The sequence below is a fragment of the Bombus terrestris genome, chromosome 7, assembly GCF_910591885.1.
Source record: "Bombus terrestris chromosome 7, iyBomTerr1.2, whole genome shotgun sequence".
In the NCBI taxonomy this organism is placed as follows: domain Eukaryota; kingdom Metazoa; phylum Arthropoda; class Insecta; order Hymenoptera; family Apidae; genus Bombus; species Bombus terrestris.
In genome coordinates this window covers 20272315-20292956 of record NC_063275.1, presented here as the reverse complement: position 1 = coordinate 20292956, position 20642 = coordinate 20272315, and the positions used below count along the sequence as shown (strand labels likewise).

The 20642-nt window shown below is 34.2% G+C and overlaps 2 protein-coding genes across 4 annotated transcripts in view; one reads left to right on the top strand and one right to left on the bottom strand.

The window, feature by feature from the left end:
* Positions 1 to 3479, bottom strand: part of LOC100649961 (glycogen-binding subunit 76A) — a 153027-nt gene extending 149548 nt beyond the window's left edge. Inside the window, exon 1 of one of the 3 annotated variants that reach the window (XR_007224626.1) lies at positions 3116 to 3228. The gene's annotated coding sequence lies outside the window, so the exon portion shown is untranslated. Of the gene's footprint in view, positions 1 to 3115 lie in introns of all 3 variants that reach the window. The other 2 variants (XR_007224628.1, XM_012310592.3) reach the window with 2 other exon arrangements.
* A 1803-nt stretch (positions 3480 to 5282) lies between these two features.
* On the top strand, positions 5283 to 20580 carry LOC100649844 (divergent protein kinase domain 1C). Its single transcript, XM_003396804.4, has 4 exons — positions 5283 to 6904; positions 15305 to 15465; positions 15865 to 16552; positions 18283 to 20580. Exons 1-4 carry the CDS (start codon positions 6755 to 6757, stop codon positions 18511 to 18513), a joined length of 1230 nt encoding a protein of 409 aa, XP_003396852.1. The 5' UTR covers positions 5283 to 6754; the 3' UTR covers positions 18514 to 20580.
* The last annotated feature ends 62 nt before the right edge of the window (positions 20581 to 20642 follow it).

Sequence of the window (20642 nt, the reverse complement as noted above, 5' to 3'; positions counted from 1 at the left end):
TAATCTTAATCAAATTTACGAAAGGAAAATGTACAAATAAATAAATCAAATCTGTCAGGAGCAAAAAAACGAAATAAATAACTGGAAATTCTCCGATTCTCTTAATGAAAATCCAGCGAATGCTGCGAAATACTGACTTCAAATTGATTCAATTTCATATATATAAATACATCGATCAATTGAAACGACTGAAAATGTCGAATATTCTAATTCACTTTAATTTGCTGTATTTGTGAATTGACGTCAAGACGATCAATGTTGAATAGATCTTATCGTGGATGATAAGAAGCTCGAATCGTGGCGGAACAAGAACGCTACGTAACATTTCCTGCTATCAATTGCATTAATTTGTTCGATATCTGAGAAAGCTCCTGTATCGAAACGCAATACGTGCGTTCACACTTGTAAGAGTGCGTAACACGATACGAATCTGCAGCAATCTATTAGATTTCTTTCAATTGCATTGGAAAGTGGATCAGAAGCACAGGTATGCGTGTATCTGTACCTTAAACCGATTCTCAATTACTCGCATGTAAGAAACGAAATATCCATCTGTGAAAAATATGATATTTACGTTTTATGGAAAAATATTGGGTCATCTTGCAAGGAATGCGGTTTTCTCGAAATTCGAATTTAGAATAATGAAATTTGCTACTACATTAAAATATCATAAAAATAAAGAATTACAAGAGATAGAATTACATCGTAAGAATAGAAATCATTGCATAAAAACCAACGGTAGCATTGCTTATGGGATGACCTAATATTTGATAAATAATTCAAAACGCTAAAATAATCAACAGATCACGTGGTACTACAAAGTTGTTCATTTTGTTAATTATCAAACGTAAACGTTTACAATAGTGACGAATTTTTGTTTGAGGTTTCGAAGATTTGTCGGTTTCAAAGTTTTTGGAAATTTCTGTTTCTAATTAACATTAACTGTCAATTACTTTTACTTTTTGCCCGTATACTGAAGAGAATTTTAATAGAGAGTTTCGCGAGTAGTTTTTACGATGAAAAGGACAGCAAATCTGAGCGCAAATGGCGAGCGATTAGACAAGTTATCGAAAGTTGTCTGTCCGACTACCGACTGAAACTCGTCCATTCTTATGCAACTGTTTACAAGAAATATGTTGTTAATAATATAATTATATGGAGAATAATGTGAACTGGAATACAAAGGTGGTCAGATAAGAGGAAAGATGTAGGTAACTTACGATATTGCAGATATTCGCGATAAACACGAGCAATTCGTGATTCATCCCCTTTAAAAGTATATATATATATATATATATATCTCGTAATTAAATTCTGTTCGATGTTTCCGCACATATGGCATCGATGATATTAAAATTCGAAGGCACTCACCGACGATGAGCCACGAGGATGATTATTGCGTAATATCGAAATAATAATACACGCGAATTTATACATAGATTTGATCACGAGCGTGCTTCTCACAGTACTATTTATAATTGTTCTCCTGTAAAAACACGACGTGACATATATTTAAGACACATGTGGGACGAAGACAAATATTTAAATAGATCGATAATATTTTTAGAATCGTCTATTAGATAGAAGAACAAAATTTTTACTAAGATATAAATTCACGTAGAATTTGTAAAAATATTATTTATTAAATATGTAAAAATATCGCGTAACAATCATAGGTGATCAATTTGTATTGTTGATATATTTGTATTACGCGTTATAAAGACAACATTATAAATAAGACGTTCGATACTTCATTTTTAAATAATCGAAGAATAAATTAGACAATTTGATACGCCCTAACAGTTGCTTCGTATAATGCAAACGAAGAATTGCTTATCTGCTTCAATGTCAATCAACACAGATACTTGACATTCCCCTTGACAAAATTAAGCACAATCATCAAAACAAGTATATACGTGTATATCTTCGTTACAGTTAGGCTTCCCTTTGAAAACAATCTAACACCTACTTCCATCAAGTACCCTAGCAGTAATCAAAACAGAAACAGTTAACACCATCGGTTAAGAGAAAACAAAATCGCCGATTGTTTGTTATCACGGAAATACAAATATAGAGCATACATATTCAATTGTAAAACATAGATGTAAAACAGTCGAACTTTTCGCTTATTTCATGTTAACAACTGTAACAACGTATAACTTTTAATTTATTCAAAAATATAACTGGAAGTTAAAATGTCGAACAACATTGCAAATATAACTGTTCCAATGTCATAAACATTAAAACACCGGCTATGTCACTATCGCCGCTTCATCTCGACGAATTCCTCTCTAACGCAACAAAAAAGATTGATTGACCTAATTAAACTAATAGTATACAAGAAAACTTTACAAATCGCATGTACTTAATATTTTTGCACAATAGTTGCAAGGTTGTTACTAAACCAAGTCAAGCTCAACAAGTAAATTTTACAAACTTACGATTCAGTTAATTATCTCGTCTGAAGTGGTAAAAATTAAACGAATTACTCGCGCGACAAAAGTCTATAAACAACAACACGATATTTGTCAATTTATTAACATTATCATTTAATAACTTACTGTACAAAGTTGTCAATTTTCTACAATTTGTATGGTAAAAATCGTATCGCTGTACTTATAAAATACCGTGTAATAAAGCTGCAGAAGCAACAACGCGTCACTTATCAGTTCGTTAAAATGCTATTCATTTCTTACGTTATTATACAATGTTGAGAATCAGCTACAATTTGTATTCTACAGATTTAAAGAATATCGTGCAACATACGTAGCAACGTATCACTTGTCAGTTCGCTGACATTATCATTCGCTAAATTTCCATACGAGTTTGACGATTTCTTACAATTTCTATTCTACTGCACTGTGCTGCAATAATCGCAAAAAACTTGTATAACAAAACTCTATAACCAGCAACGTCGTCACTTGTGTCAATTCACTAATGCTCTATCACTTCCTATAAATCGTTTATTAAATCATACAAAAAAAATCCAGACAATTTCCTGAAGCGTTCCCTACGAGGCCCTTTAAATCTATTGCGCAGGTACACGATGTCGCGGAGGGTGAGTGAACAGGAAGAAGCGTGGAAGCGAACGCGTGCTGGTTCGCGCGGCACTCACCGACTTTCCGCCAGGCGATCCTTTCACTGGTGCCCCTTCCAGAGGGCCGTTTAGCGAAATGCACTCGCGAGGACACGGCTGACAGCACCGGTATGCTCCGGCGGAAGTAGTAGCGTTCACGGGGGTGAAAGCACACTGTTTGTCTCGCGTTACGGGGGAACGTGACGGTGGAGAAACACGGAGAACGGCCGGGATCTGCGTCTTAACGGGAAGCAAGCAGAGCGGACGAACGAACCGCGCGCGTGGCCGTGCGTGCGTCCGGCGTAAAAATGACGAGGACGGGCGTCGCGTAGCACGACCGCCGGCACAAGGGCGTCGAAGGTCGCAGCTGCGCGCCGAGCAGCATGCAGGTGCGTCCCTCTTTCGCGATACGCGGGACCGCGCGCAATTTGGAAACTGCTACGAATCGTTTCTGCGAGATTCGGCCAACGCACGCTTCGCCAAGGGAGGGGAAACGGATGATGGCTTGTGAACGCGGTCTAAGAACGACCCACGAAAGCCACACCAGGATAAAGTCGCCGCACCAGGTTTCTGTCAAAATTGCAGAAGTTTTAATGGAGTTTGAGATAGGGCGACGAGGTTGAAACTAGGATGATGTTGCGCAATAAGGGAAAATATTGAAGAAGTATCGCGAGCCAATTTTCATTTTGAACCTCTACGGTGAATTTGGTATCTTTTGAAGAAATTTTTCAGAAATCTAAATTCTACGAATGTAGGTTTATTTATCAGTGAAAACGATAGGAGGAACAATTACCATATCATCAACGGTATTGTCGCAACGCTAGCGGTGCACGAGCGGTCAATTGGTGTAATTGACGCGCGGAAAGTAACGTTGAAGTATTTTGTGAGTTAAGATGAGAATAGTTATATTCGATATTTAATATATTGGAAAAGTTGAACACGACGTATTCGCGTATTGGAAATAATTTGCCAACTTTACTACTTAGATGATTTAAATATGTTAGATTTTACTAAATTAGTTAAAAATGTGACTTTTTATTATTATTGCGTAAGAGCGAATGAGAGTGATGTAAAAACTTTGCTTGGAAAAATGTTAAATGGTGTGGATGTACTGAATCTTACTGAATCACAGGGATGAAACGTAATATCTTATCGTTATTATATTCGATTACGTTAAAATATTTCGTGTATAGGGGTGAGTAGATGGGGTGAAGAAGACCGATGTACGAATTAATTTGAGAAAATGTATTGGATATATGGAATAATTTTAAAGATAATAGATAACTGAAATAAAGATAAAATGTTACATCTGAGCAGGTTACTTAGATATGTGATTTTTCATTATTATTAAATTTATAAATTTAAAAGGTTTGTAAGTGTCAAATGCAGAGAATGTTGAGCTATTTAATTAGAAGGGTTCTATTAATGATCTTATCAAATATCTCTATTACAGACCCTATTTTAACCGAATATTATTATGACACGAAAAAGTCTTCAACATCTTACGAAATAAAAAGCAAGAATTTCTGAACCCATTTTCTATGAGTTTAAGAATAATATAAGTGTAATAGCATCTATAAACGTTAAGTATGTAATAACAATTTTATAATTAAGAAATACTCATATGCGTTGAATACCCCAAAATTGACATTGTAATTAGCACGATGTAATTACACGCGTAATTAGACATGTAATTACAATTACATCAATTGCACAATATTTCCTCTATCAGCCAAAAGATCGATTTTTGCTTCTCCAATAAATAGGTCAGATTTAATTGTACGTTCAAATTCTGGAATACTATTCAATTTTTTGGCTGAAAATTCCTAGCCTAATTTCCTTAAAAATGTATTTGATACAAGGAAAATTTGAGTATATTTTTATCGAATAAAAAAATTTGAATTATCCGTAAAATAAGTGATAAATAAGTAATAAGTACATATAGAAAGTGTCGTGATATTAAATTCTTAAAAAAGAAACTTTTCTTTATATTGAAATTTTCCAGGAAGTTCACGCTGACTGCATCAACGATCGTTCTAACTTTTGTAACGTCTATCTCGTAGCACGACAAAGGAGGCAGCACCAGCTGGACCTCCAATTAAAAGCTCCCCTCGTTCGTTTCGAACAAGTCCACACTATCGTAAAACTAGAGTGTGCACATGTACGATGATGATGAGCCAGCAAAAAATTTCTACAGTAGCAGGCAATGTAGAACAGTTAGAGATACAACGTCGTACGTGCATGTAAAACCTTCGCCGAGCTAATCCTCAAACGCAATTTGAACAAAACAATGCAACTGTTTCTTTAGTGTAATTCGATTCCATTCAATGTAAATACATCACTACACCCAACTGTCTATCGTGAAAGTGTAATGAAAGTGATAAATATAGCAGAAATAAGTTCTATCTGTGACAATTGCTTGTAAGATGTACGATGAGACACGTGATAAAAATAAAAAAATTAAATTAATGCGAGAAACGTGCCAATTTTGTAATAGTTGGTAAAATCGAATAAACTTTCGTAAACTTTTCAATTAAAAAAAACATCGGTAAAATGTAGTATGATTTAGTATATTCCTTTTACTTTGCTTCAAACAAATTATTCGTTAATTTATTATTTTCCTTTCTATACTTAATATTATAATTGGTCAACATATTCGTGGATAATTAATCCCTGAAGGGAACCATACATACGATACGCGTGCATGTGTATGTACATGTTGTTTTATTCAAACATGATTCCAAAGATATATAATAACCACGTATGTACAATAACGTACAACATTTTTCTCAGATAATTAAAAATATCTTCCAATATCGATCCAACTCATCAAATATCTGTAAATATGATTCAAGTAAATATTATCTAATTTAAATAAATTCACCCTCAATGAGGTTAAACTTTATATGAAACCAGGTATATCAAACAACGTAAAGCGAGGCTTTTTCCACACAAATAATCGATACAAAAAGGAAAACTCTTCAATCAAAATAACCAATCAGCTTCACCTACATCCGAGAACGCACGAGTATCATCGCGGAATCTGTCCATGTACGCAAATCTTAAATTAAATCGTTGATTTCACGTCATTTACACAAACATCTCGAAATGTATGAAAACACCTCGAAAATAACCTCTCAACAGTTCTAACTTTTACCCTGTCGCTCTCCCCGTCCCCAAAATATTAAATCACCGACTGTACGAAGGAATCGTTGGCGGTAGAACGGCATAGTGTGCGAACGGTGATCGAGCGAAATTCGAATTTTTCCGTGAACTAGTCTAAATGAATACGAGCCTGCGCAGCAGACGCTATCGGAAGATTCGCCGCGAGAGGCGCGGCGTCGCGACGCTCGCATGTGCCGCAGATTATGCCGCATTGCCACAAGCGTACGGCACCGGTCGGGCGACGATCGTGTCGTCGGAACAACGCTCGGAAAAAGAGTCAAGCGAATGAGCGAGTCGCGAACAGGTTAAACGCGAGACGTCCTCGCGATGCGCCGTCGAGGACGTCGTCGACGAGACAGCTGGTAAAGAAAGGGATACGTCGAACGCGAACGACGACATCGCAGATATTGACGAATATCCCGGAGCGAGTAAACGAAAGAGAGACAAAAGAGTACAGAAGAAACGTGATAAATATTCTTCGACTTACCCTGAACAGAAGAAAACCTCAGGATCATGAACGTCCGACGATTGCCTGGTTTCATGTACCACTACAAGGTGATCACGATACTTCTCTTCACGACCATGGTTCTCGTTGTCTACCTGCTCCTTCACTGGGGTATTATGTGCACGAACCTTGAAGCTTGGCGGCACGTATCCAACGTGGTGAGTTCTTTCGAGACACGTTTCACCGTGCACAACTGTATCACACACGACATACACGCACCGTACGCAGAGATCGTATAGACAGGTCGCACTAGGGTCACGCTCGCGAAGGGGTGAAAACCGTAAGAGGGTAGAGAGAAAGGGACAGGGACTGAATAAACGGGCACGCACGCGCTCTCCCAACGTGCTCGAAACGAACTGATTCCGTAGCACGGTACAGTGCCAATTTCACATGTGAATCTACGAATCTAGGAAAGAAAATTTTCCCGTCCTTACCTCTGTGTGTTTACATCGTTACAAGCCCTCTGGTTGTCGACCTCTGCGTAGTGCTTACTGAATAGAAACAAGCAAACTTGCGAGATATCCCCGTCTCCGCAGACCGTCTATTTACATTCTTTTGAATGTGCCCTTAGAATTTGACTGGTTTCCTAGAAAAATAAAATCATGTATGAATAGACCGTTCGAAGGGAAGTCTTTCAAACTATCAAATAGACGACGATGAATGGGACAATGCATGAAATATTCCTTTCTCAGCTGTTTAGGATTTTTGTGAAAAATGATATATGTGATATATATATATATATACAACCCTGCGATACAACCCTCATATATATATATGATTAAGGAAGATAATATTCGTTATACAGCGGAATTTCGCCACTTATGCGTTTCATAGAAGTTGAGAATCGTTGTTGATGATACATTCGCGCGTCTTCATAATAATATTCACGTCTTTGTAAGAAATTAAAAAAATTTTAAGAAAAGGTGTTCGATTTATCTCGTCTGTGATTTACTTTACAATTTATAATCGCTTTAACACGTCCTTCGTGCAGCTGTTATAGTCGTCAGAAATATTCACTTAAGCACAGTTTAAGAGATTTTCACTGTGTTATGTTCTCATTATAAATGGATTAACGTTCAACGCACGTGGCTGCAATGGAATTCGATTTTATATCACGTTCGCTGCTCGTCAAACTTCCATTACCTGAGCCATATGTAAACGAATAAAAACAAATTTTCGTACAAAATTCATTCTGTATTTGTGAAACTTGTTCAAAATTTCGTGATCTTTAATCGAGCCTCCTAGAATGAATTTCATTATATAAGTATACACGATCGATGCTCAATTCTTTAGAAACAAATGAGTTATGATTACCTATATAAGTTCATTCGTCGCAAGAAAATCACGTAAATAATAATTGATAATTAGAAAACAGTGCTTTTAATGTCATCGTTTTTTATGTACTCCTCGATTCATTAAGTTGATCGATGAAACTTCTAAACAGCACAATTTCCATTACACATGACAATGAGTTATGTAACAACGAGTCAGTATCACATCTATTATACACACACACACACATATGTGTGTATATATATATATATATATGTATGTATGTATCGCAAAAGTATTGCGTGTTGATTTAAGTCTAGGACGTATGAAATGAACATGTTAATAACGATTTCAATCGCTTGTGTTTATTCTTCTCATCCAATGAACACTACCTGATACCTATCGAAACAGTCTAATATTGGATTGGCGATTAAGTGATTGCGGATTTTGTCAATAAGTGGTATTGTCAAAAGTAATCACTTAGTTGCCAACCCAATAGTTCCTCACGAAAATTGTTTGAATACTTACCATAGGAAATATTTATATATATACATATATACTATGCGTATATTGTATAAAACATTTTCAAATTTTCCAAACACTGTAACGAGATACGACTATGATACTGACGTTGGTCAAATTTGGAACCAATTTAAAAATATGTATCTAAGATACAAGCTGTTTACTATTTAATTGAAAAAGTAATATAAGGTATGAATAATCATGTTATTATATACCGATATTAATATAACGAACAATGAATTATTACTTAAATATTTTTCTATGTACACCTTCGGTTTCTTTTTTCTTTTCCAAACTTTGTCAACGTAATCGCGAGAGTCAAGCCATTGAGTTACTGCATTACAATTTTTAAGCGTTTGTGTGAAATTTTGAACATAATGTACGAAACTATATACATAAAGTATCCAGAGTAGTATATTTACTATAATATTTAATAAACAAATCGCTGTTTCGATTGCATTTCTTCAGTTATATTTTCAAAGATTGCAAAAAATTCACGGTCTATTCATCACACTGCTAATGAAAATGCGAAACGTTTCGTATGGCGCGCATAATATATGTACATATTCGTCAAAGCTTTCTATAAGCGTTCAAATACTTTTGTGAGTCGCTGTATATGTAAATTTATAATTCAGGATGACTCGTGCACTTGTTGCGATCGTTCACAGCTTTCTATGACCATATAAAACGCTGATTATAAGTGGATTAATATTCTCCGACGGTAGAAAAAACATTAATTGAACGTGGCTATAAATTAAATTTGCCGAGAGAGTGGTTGCATCGATGTGGTAAAGCATCGAATGCCAGCTTAGTGTCACTACTCATTACATTCAAGCCACACTATCATCATGCTGGAATATTAAGAACGAAAACGTTTACGTAATGCATTATCCAACGCACGCGAGGTCGCGAAAAAATGTCTCCGGATGATCCTCGTGTTAAATTATCTTTCTTTTAATGGTTTTCTGCCCGTAGTGTTGTACAAATATAAGAAATAAAATCATAAATGCTGATCGTACGTTATTGAATAATTTAAGCGCCGAGATATTATGTTCGATCGGCGATATTTATTTTACAACACTGATATACTACAACGTTATATGTATACTTAAACTTGATAGTGACTCATAGATCGTTCAACATCTTTCAAAACATTCAGCACAAACTACTTATACTGAATTTATTCCGTAATCTTGATATTCCGACGCTATATGAACGATATATCATGCTTATGAATTTTAAACCATTTAATTCATATGTAGATAAAGCTCATTCCTTAACCTTGATAATTGTAAAATATTGCTGCATTGCTCATAATATGTCATAACATGAAGACCTTTGTTCCTGAAACTATTTTACTAATATTTATATTGTTTAGTATATCGTTTTTCCCATTAATTGTATTTGGCCAAATTACCATAGGTAAATCGAATCGTTTATCAGAGCCTAATTTTGTTACTGTTCTAGTCTTTCAACGAGTCTGAAAAGGTTCCAAAATACTTGTCTCATAGTTTTTCTACCCGATTATGCAATCGTTTGTCAAGTGAAACGTTAGCGATCTTTTCTAACGAGAATAAAAATTCGAGTGATTAGAATTCAAAGACGTAATTTCTACGTATTTAGAAAGGGTTTGACCCATCTACAGGTGAAAGGAATTTCACCAAATCCCGGAAGAATCGCTTCCTGATACTTCCCACCTGTATTCAAAACTTTTGCAAGTCAACAGAATTCCATGAAGCGCCACTGAAATTGCTCGTGATTCGCAGAAATTTGATTACCCCCGGAACAAGATAATCCTAACATTCCTCCGTTTTTCTATCCCAGGATGCATAGGAAAATGCGCGAAAAAACGTGGGACCTCGGCTGGTATAAACTTGGCCCAGATAGGATGATGGCTTTCGAAAAAGTTCATCCGAAACGTTACATGGACGTTACGGTGCATAAAGGCGCGTGACACGCATGTTATGGGATCCGCCTCTACTCGAGAAATCCTCTCATCATGGCGGTCACGACGACTAAAAATATCGTTGTGCATAGTCTACAGTATGCACAGACCCAAACGTGTGTTGTACCGGTTATACGCACGTGAAACTAGCTATACGTGTACGAATACACGCGTGCCTGTATGTAACGCAAGTATCGCCCACGCAGCAAGAGAATAATTCACTTTTATTGCTCTCATTCCGAACGATGCCCCAACATCTACAGATCGAACGTAAAAATTCGACTACATGAATCGTCTATCCACCCACGAAATTCTTATTTTTGCGATTAAAACATTTAAAACATTCTTCCTCATCCTATCTGACGGACTTCACGTGGAAGTACGTGTTTGTGCATATTTTCACTTGTTTGCCAATTACGTTAAATGATATTACATGATATTGGATCACCTGCTGATATTTATTTAATGCAAATGAATAAATGCAAAAAATGTGATAAACAATTTTAGGATACAATAATTGGTGTCTGTTAAACATTTCAAAAATGATTCTTTATCTGATTGTTTATGAAATTTCCTGGATTTGTTACCTATAGTTGAGAATCCAACAAATTGCTCGAAATCAAGAAAGTAACAAAAATAAGTAAAAAAATATTCTTCTCGTGTACCGTGCAAATTAAATATTTTACACTGTTTTTATTTTTTAATCGTTTCGTTGTAAGTTATTATTTCATTCGCCTTATACTATACGATATTAAACAAAGTAAAACTTGTTGCAGTTTTTCAATGGCCAATAGATGTACTGTAATAATAAATTATGACTGATATCATGGCAATACACAGAGCCTCGGAAAAAGTATTAACGTAAAAAATTTAACGATTATATTATAATACGTAATTTGAAATTATTCATCGAAGAAACTTTCTACGGCCGAAAAAGTATTCGGTATCTTTTTATGTGATCAGCAGTTAAATATACATTTGTACGTGATCAGCGGGAAATGTATTGTTAACACATTTCTCATTGTTGACAGCGCTATTGCACGTTGAAGATTCATTTCTACTTATTTTATTTGTTTTATCAGCACTTCGTGGTGGCACCGTAATTTGTTTTAGCTCTCGCGGTGAACGAGAACCTCCTCCTTCTGGTTGCGCGTTTCTCGAGTGTTCGTACTTGTGGTTCTGGGACGACAATAAGGATTAGCGTTTCTTTCCTTGTGAACTTGGAGTAGTAGGCAAAAAGTAGTACGTACATAAATACAGGGACATCGTGAAAGAAGACAGATGTACTGTGAAGAAGAAGGTCATGATATATTTCGGTCTTTTTATAACGTTTATAAAATACCAATGATAATTTCGCTGGGAAAATAATCGAGTTTATCAAATTTCATTCCTATATGAAATATTCCAAAGTGACAAGGTTTAACATTTTGATCGATGTAACAGTAATTTTACATTAAACACACTATCTCCTACGGTCGATTAAAAAATATTTACGATCATCGTAATCGTGATTTTTTCATAATTTTTTCTTTACCTTTGATGAATTCCAATAGATCCCGATAGATCGATAATAATAATAATAATAATAATAATAATATTATTATTAATAATATAAATAATAATTAATAATAATAATAATATTATTATTATTATTATATTAATAATATTAATAATATAATAATATAATAATTATTATAATAATATTAATAATAATAATAATAATAATATTATTATTATTATTATTATTATTATATATAGTATAGTATAATACTATAGTAATAGTATTATACTATATTATTATATTATTATACTATATTATTATACTATACTATAGTATAGTATAGTATATTATATTATACTATACTATACTAATAGTATAATAATATAGTATAATAATATAATATTATACTATAGTAATAGTATAATAATAATAATATTATTATTATTATTAATATTATTATTAATTAATATTATTAATAATAATAATATTATTATTATTATTATTATACTATTACTATACTACTATCACTGTACTATTATATTATTATTATTATTATAGTATAAAATATTAATTATTAATGGTCATCAAAAATGAAATTTTGATATGCATCTTGTATATATGTATTATTCGTAAAGACAACATAAAATACCGCAGGTGAATCAATCTACAACTGGTTAAATGATGATGCTGTCAAATATGTTTAATGGATTACAAGGTAGAGATACAAGACGTTCAATTAAATCAGTGTAATGAAATCTTTAATGAATACGCAGTGTCAATATTCGCGAGTACACGTGTAATTGATCATCGTATGATAAAACAAATATTCGGTAATATAAAGATCGGTCATGCTGTCGCGCATAAACGAGTTCCTGTAGTAACCTTCGTTTGTGTAGAGTTATATTGCAAATACCTTGAAACTTTGTTTGTGAATGGACAATTTATCGTGCCTTTTTGTGTTGCACATGCATCTACAGGGTGTTTAAACGTAGAAAAGCTCAGTTATCAGGATGATAAATCAAAATCGTAAGGATCTTAACATGGCTCAAAATTATTACCCCTATAATCTAATTGCAATTTATCTAAATCGTATACTCGAACGTGAAAACATAACTAAAATGGTAAATTTTCTGTAAACAAGACTTTATTGGATAATTACATAAGATGAAAACCTTTGTCGCTTCTCTTAATCGTAAAGAAAGTTTCGTCGATAATTTATTTTCTTGCAAGATAAGCTTAACTTTACAAAGCTTAAGGTTATTACTGATTTTGCTTCTTCTTAGGAGACAACCGATATTTAAACCATGTCACATTTCTTTACAGAAATGGAATATTATAGGAACATAGAAGAATAAATGTATTACGTATAAACGAATGCAAGATAATTTTAGAGATATAACAATTCGGACAATTTTAATATGTTTGATAAAACTACTAAATGTAGTACTAAATGTACTAAAATGTAACGCCTTGCTATTTCGAAATATTTAATATTCAGCATTATACAAAGCAGATGTTTCCCTTTACATTCCAAAAGTGATATTTTTTAAAAATTTGTGTATAACACGCAATACAGTTGTCTTCTTTTACTTCCCACGTCCTTGTTCTCGATATTAGTTAAAAAGACACGTAGATAACGCTTTTGAAACATAGAATGAAAGATTCATCATTCTATCCTTTGATGTAACAATTTACACAATTTCAATAGAAAATAGTCCGTTTAATGTAACATTACTGTTACGTGCCTCAAAATGTCGAGCCTCGTGTCGAGATATTTGTCATACAGGAATTACATCTTAATATTCTTCGCTCAGTTAAATGAGACGAATCCTCCTGACTACGTCCTCCTACAGTGTAAGAAGAGACAAAGAAATCTTTTTAAATGCACAATTGCAATGTCTCACCCTGTATACATATCACGTATACGTGACTCAAAGAGAAAACTAACCCATTACTCGGCCAAAGTCTCGCGATATTCCTTCATTCTGTTTCAAGAAACCCCCTGTGTGCAACGTGCTTTTACAATAACCTTACTTCATTCTAAAATGGGTTCTAAAAGCAAAATACATAACGAAGAACGTAACACGTCCTGTACGTGTAGATTATACAGATACGAAGGAATCCGTTTTACACGAGTCCGCGATGAATGTAAGAAAAGAAACTTATACGATACTTAAAGCTAACCGAGGCGCTTTTCGCCAACGGGATATCCCTTAAACCGTGACTTTTACACGCCGATCGACTTGATCGATTCAAATATCGGTGTCACGTTGCGACGAACGTGGAAATATCTTGAATGAAAGTCGTTCGATTTCATTGAGGGACAGACGAAACGATACGTGACTACGATTTCACGTGTTCCTTCAGATAAACGGGAATTCCAAGGCAATAGATTCTCTTCTTTAGTTCCTTGGTACTTGTACGGAAATTTTATTTCAAAGTAAAATCGGAAGCAACGGGAGAAAAATGCGTTTGATGTTTATTTCGTGAAAGTTACCGGCTTCGATCGTATGAGAGATCAACTGTTTGAAGGAAACGGAAATTTTGAATTTATACGTAACTTTCGGTGGACAATTGCAAGAAATAATCTGTAAATTTCGACTTCCGGATAATTAAAAATTTCTATTATCAAAACGTAAGAATAATAAGAAACTTTCATTGCGGTAGATGAGAACAGCAAAAATATTGGAATATTCACTTGGTTAATTCTAACCTGGCATCGTCTTTTTAAAATAATCAATGGAAATTTAATTTGTTAAGCTCAATTACACGAACGTGTCTTTTTGAAGTAGATTATTTTTCATGGGATTATTGACACTGTGTTGCATATGGCGGGTAGCGAGGCAATATGTTAAAATATATTTAAACAGAAATCTGTAAATATTGAAATATCTTAAAGAAGAAGTACAATTTAAAGGAGACGTTTTACATATTGTTGAGGCCACCCTTGAAATAAACCATACATTGTTAAAAGAAATAAATTAATATCTTAAAGGATGTTGGAAAGTGGCCGAGTCTGGTTTACGAGAAATTTCGCCCCGTGTCATAAAACTGCTTTAAGAGTTCCCTGTCCCGGTTTGACGTTTTACGTAACCCTTCAGCCGAAAGGATGCTCGTAAAAATACTGTAAATCAATGAAAAATAAAGAAAAATATGAGAAGGAGAACACCAAGTTGGTAACAAGATCATGCTGTAAAAATGTTTCAGAATTTCAGAAGAGTAAAAAGAAATTGAGGATAATTTAATCGTATCCCTTGAAGGGAACTTTTACGATGCGAACGTTATTCTTACGGTACCTGATCATAATTTTCATTTCAGTGCAGCACGCACAAAAAAGGAGCTGCAATAGGAATTCTCTGCGACCCGCTATGCTCGGAAAGAGGGATTCACTCGCTCGCATGCGAAACTCTTCACACTGGCAAAGAAGCGGTTTTCTCGGCCCACTGGGAGACGACCCGACTTGTGTTCAAAGCCTCAAGGTTTATTCCCTTTCTTTGCAAATATATATGTCACAGAGAAAAATTCGATGCTTACATCTAGGATCAAGGAATTCTCTGATTTTACGGTATTCTCGAAATACAGTATTCGACGGAACGATCGAAAAATCATTTACAATTTCGTAAGACCGTACAAACTTCGAGAATTCGTGCAACATCAAGTAAAGAGTAAATTACAAATTTTGTTGAAACGTTGAAACCAATATTATAGAAACGTATTCCATTTTCTAAAAACTAGTAAAGAAAAAGCCTACTTTGGAGTTGAAGAATTACTGTTTAGAGCGTAGGCAATTTGAAGAAACTGTAATGTTGTAGCGATCGATGCGACCGTAAATAATCGTTCAAAAACTAAGACATTTGAAACAAGGGCTCTGATTTCAGAACGAAGACACCGATGGAGCAGTACGAGACGTTATTCTGGACGGACGCGACTGGCATAAAGCATTTCCCATCTGAGACGGACTTCAACACCATGATCAAAGATCTGGTCGTTAGCAAGCTGAACGTGACGCTGTCACAGCATCAATTAGAGAGGCTTGCACGACTTCGTACGCATCGTGTCGAGACCGAGCCCAGAAGGCGACAGCTCGAGATGGAAAATCTCTGGCCGCTGTTACAGGAGAACGAGTACCTGATGAGCATACTGTACGAGGACAGGGACATTTTTCCACAGCTGATTGGCACATGCGGAACCTTCTACGCGGTCGAATACGTACGACCCATAGAAACACCCACGACAATCCTTGCTCTGTCCGATTCGAAACCGGAATGGGCGAAAAGATTGAAGCTGGCCGTGATGATCCTGGACCTGCTCGAAGAACTCGACACCAACTTTCCTGAGCCGATCCATCTGTGCGATGTGAAGATAAACCATTTCGGTTTGCCTCTCGGTGGACAGAAGCTCAAGTTCCTCGACCTGGACGCGGTGTTTCCTAAAACGATTATCAGCCGTATCACCGCGGACGGGAAGAACTGCGAGAAACACGACGACTGCGACTACTTCGACTGCAGGTCCTTCTGCTCGAAGAACAAACGATGCGAGTCACCGGTCGCCAACAACAATTTACAAGTAATTACCAAAGATAATAAAATTAATTCGATAAATGACGAGATCGAGTTAGGCTAATCCTTTTACGATATAGTTCGAAAAAGACTGCAGCAAACCATGTGAAATAAGGTGCTATATATTTCATATGTTGGTTGCCTCGTATTTTTTTATTTAAAATATCGAAACATTGGAAATGTTTACCCAGTTAAAATTGATTGCAAATCTGGATTAAATGCAATATTGATTTTTGATAAAATGTTTGAAGATCGTATCAGGATTAACTCATAAAATATTAATCCTAAAAGAGGCTAAAGATGCAAGGCTGTCGTCAGACGATCAAAACTATCGTCAATATTTCAAAGTTCACAACGAAAATACGGTTTGTCGATAAATATTTACAGTGTATCGATAATATATGATCTTTTTAGTTATGAACCTTAAAATATCGACAATATAAATAATATTGATAACCTAAGGGCACCCTAGGATATTACAGCCGTAAAGGAGCAATTGTTTTCTAAATTGTTTATCCTAAATTGTTCGTCAGTTAATTACATTGCCAAAGGTTAACACTCTGTAAACGAACATATTTTTGGTGTTCCACAGATGAACCGGACCGTTTATGTCAAAACATAATTTTTCTATAGTTTTAGGCTTTCCAAAAGTCTGGGAAAGTATGTCAGCCATTGATTATATCAAATGTTTAATACTTCTTTCGAAATTTGCGTACGGAGTGGTACGCAACTGCAACTTAAAGTAAACGATTTTGACAAATTTTAAGTCGAATAAATTTTCTAGTTTCCCCTCCGTAAGCGAGAATTAAAAGAATAATAATTAATATAAATATGAAGGTACGCTTGAAATTGCTTTAGGCGATTTTGGGAAAAATATAAAACGTCTGTCCGGCTGCAGACTTTTGTACGTCGCTGTACTTTTGTTATTTGATAATAGCGTATTTTATGAAATACGATTAGACATTGACTAAAAATAGGGTAGAAAGACAAGATTATATATGTATATCGAGAAGATTATATGCTGGATAGTATGTATGATGTATAAGGTTTCCTACGTGCTATTCACACTAATTGGAAGATTCTCTATTTTTGAGTAACTTTATCTCTAGATACAGTTAGTTCCTCGATAAAATTTTACACAATATATACTAGTGCCATGAAACTATATGTATAACACTTTCGTATAACATAAAGTATATAATAAAAATACCCTTTATGTACATAGAAACATAACGTGCCAAACATTGTCGATAATATCAAAATTTGAATCTTAATTTTTCTTAAATCAGCTGTTTTGCTTAACTCGACGAAACGAAGCTGACTCGACAAAAAAAGTTGATTCTTGATTATTCAAAAATTCTCGCAGATTACTCACAGAGTAAAGGATACACGTTAGACAAATATTTTACTATCATAGTGTTGAAAATATAATAAGTATATGCATTAACCTTTGAATCGAGTTGCACCAGCTTGTAATGCGCAACTATGTATTGGGTTGGCAACTAAGCGATTGCGGATTTTGTGAATACCACCTAATGACAGAATCCGCAATCACTTAGTTGCCAAGCCAATACATAACACATTGGTTAAAGTTTTAGTTGAGATCGAACACGAATGTACATGAATTGTAGAACTTATGAAACTTAATTTTAAAAATTGTTCGATGAAAGACACACGTATGTATCAAAATGCACTTTATGGGAGCAAATTAAAACGAACGGCTATGACGTTTTTCAGATCATCTGCGAGAAAATATTTCTCGGTTGGACTCTCTCGGGGACTATCATAATTCCTGGATTACTCATGTCGGAGCACACCACCAGTACACTGGCAGTTCTTTTACGACAATGCGCGAATCCAGCCAGTGACATTGAACATTTACCACGTGCTGCAGTTTCGGATAATTTGAAGACACGACTATACAATATGCTGCACGAAATGGAACAAGAAGTTGCTGCTTCCGTATAGGAACGTTTTAGGTCGAAAAAATCACGAGAATCCAAAGGATCCTCGTTCATGAACAGATAGGTATATTTTCAAACGTATTCGATCGAATTATCAAAAGCTGTTGTTAGAAGAGCGAATTGTTGAAATTTATAAGAATTTTATTACACAAGAAGATATTAGCGATCGAAGGTATAAACACGAGAACGATACTTTCGATGAATTTCTTGAAAAATTTGTAAATAAAACGAGAGAAATTTGTTGAAACTTTTAAGTTTTGATAAAATGGTTTAATTAACTCTATAGCAATTTTTTAAGAAATTCGCTGAACATATTAAACTACGAGGAGTATGATATCTGGAAATGAATAGATTCGACCTATTTTTCGAATTTATCAACCTCCACATTTTTATAATTTAACCTTTCGATTTAATATACTTCTTGAAGGATTAATGAAATTTATTCGAATGTCTACGCGTACTTAAAGGTACCAACCAATGAACATATATTTATTTTAGAGTTTATTTATTCTTCTTATACGTAATAATATTTCAAATAAACCAAATTTTACACAAGCGATTTTAAACAAATACATTAATTTTTGAAGCACGAAGGTACTAACGATTTTAGAATGACTATGAAGTTAATGGAACAAATCGCTGTCGTTCGAATAACGGTATAAGTATTAGGTTGTCCGAAAAGTTTCTTTCGTTTTATAAGGAAACGATAGATGCGTAACATTTTTTATTTTATATTAGTTTATTGAATTATGTATGATCCATTTTGTTCCAGTAGAAACAAAAAATGTTGTGCATCTATTATTTCCTTACAAAATGAAAGAAACTTTTGTGACAAGCTAATAGAATATTCGACACGCATTTACTGATTAAACAGAAACCCCTAAACGGCCGACGTTTGTAGTCGTTCGTTAAGCTTCATTGTCACATCAGCCTGGAAATTGATTTACATTCATTCGGAGAGCTGTGCGCAGCTCCATGTAAAATATAAGATATGCGAGAATCGAAATGAACAATCGGGAAATTTCTAACTTTCTACGAATCCAGAGAAACGAAAAGAAACAAATAATCTTTGTACTCGGAAAATATAATAAAATAAGCGACCACTAGAGGCTAGTGATAGTAATAAGAATAGAAAAAGAAATAATATTATCAACAACGAGCACAAATACCAACTACCTTACACGTAATTGTAGCCTTACTTATGTACTTTAAATTAAACATTCGATACGCTTAGATAGAACTTGAAGATAGGTATAAGAATACTGTTATTTTTAGCATTCGCGCGTAAGGCTTGAGAACTTATTAAATATTAAATAAAAATTTATTAACTTAATTGTAATAATAAATAGTACGATTTAAAAGAGCGGTTAAAGAATTGTATTTTGTTGCTAAGATTTTTATATTCGTTGCGATATAGATTTCACGCGCAAGAACCTATTTATAAATTTAATATTAAGTTTTAGTTAATCAATTGATCATAGAATTTGGCAAGATCCAATAATAAAATAATTTCTGTGCGTTATTTGTTTTAGTGGGAGAATTATTGCGCATCTTAATTTTGGAAGTAAATAATTATTTATTACCTTAAAATATGTGTATTTAATACCTACTCTTTAAATTAAAATCATTAATGATCAAACATTGATAATGTAAATATAAATGTACATTACAAAATAAAAGATTTTGTAAAGTGAATCGAATTTTTAAAATCAGTTTACATTAAATTCTATGTATTGAATAAAATAAATGCATATCTTTAATTTCAAGTCTGAATCACCGAACTATATAGATCTTCTCTCTCCAAATTGAATAAGATTAATAACTAATTTTCTATTCATTATGTTATCATTATTATCCATCATACCAATGAGTATTTGATAGATGACAAAGATAGCAAATTATTATAAATATTGCAGTTAACAATAATAGTTTCCGAAATAATATTGTAGAACTCACTAAATTCATTGCATAGTTGCAAAACTAAATACCAAACAGTAGCAATAAAAATTTGTATACTTATAGATTTTGAGTTATAACTCATGACTGTAAATAAACTAACTTGGGGTGTAAATTTTGAATTTCTTAAAATCTCGCGCGTTTATATTCAAACCAATAGCCAATGCGACCCCAAAG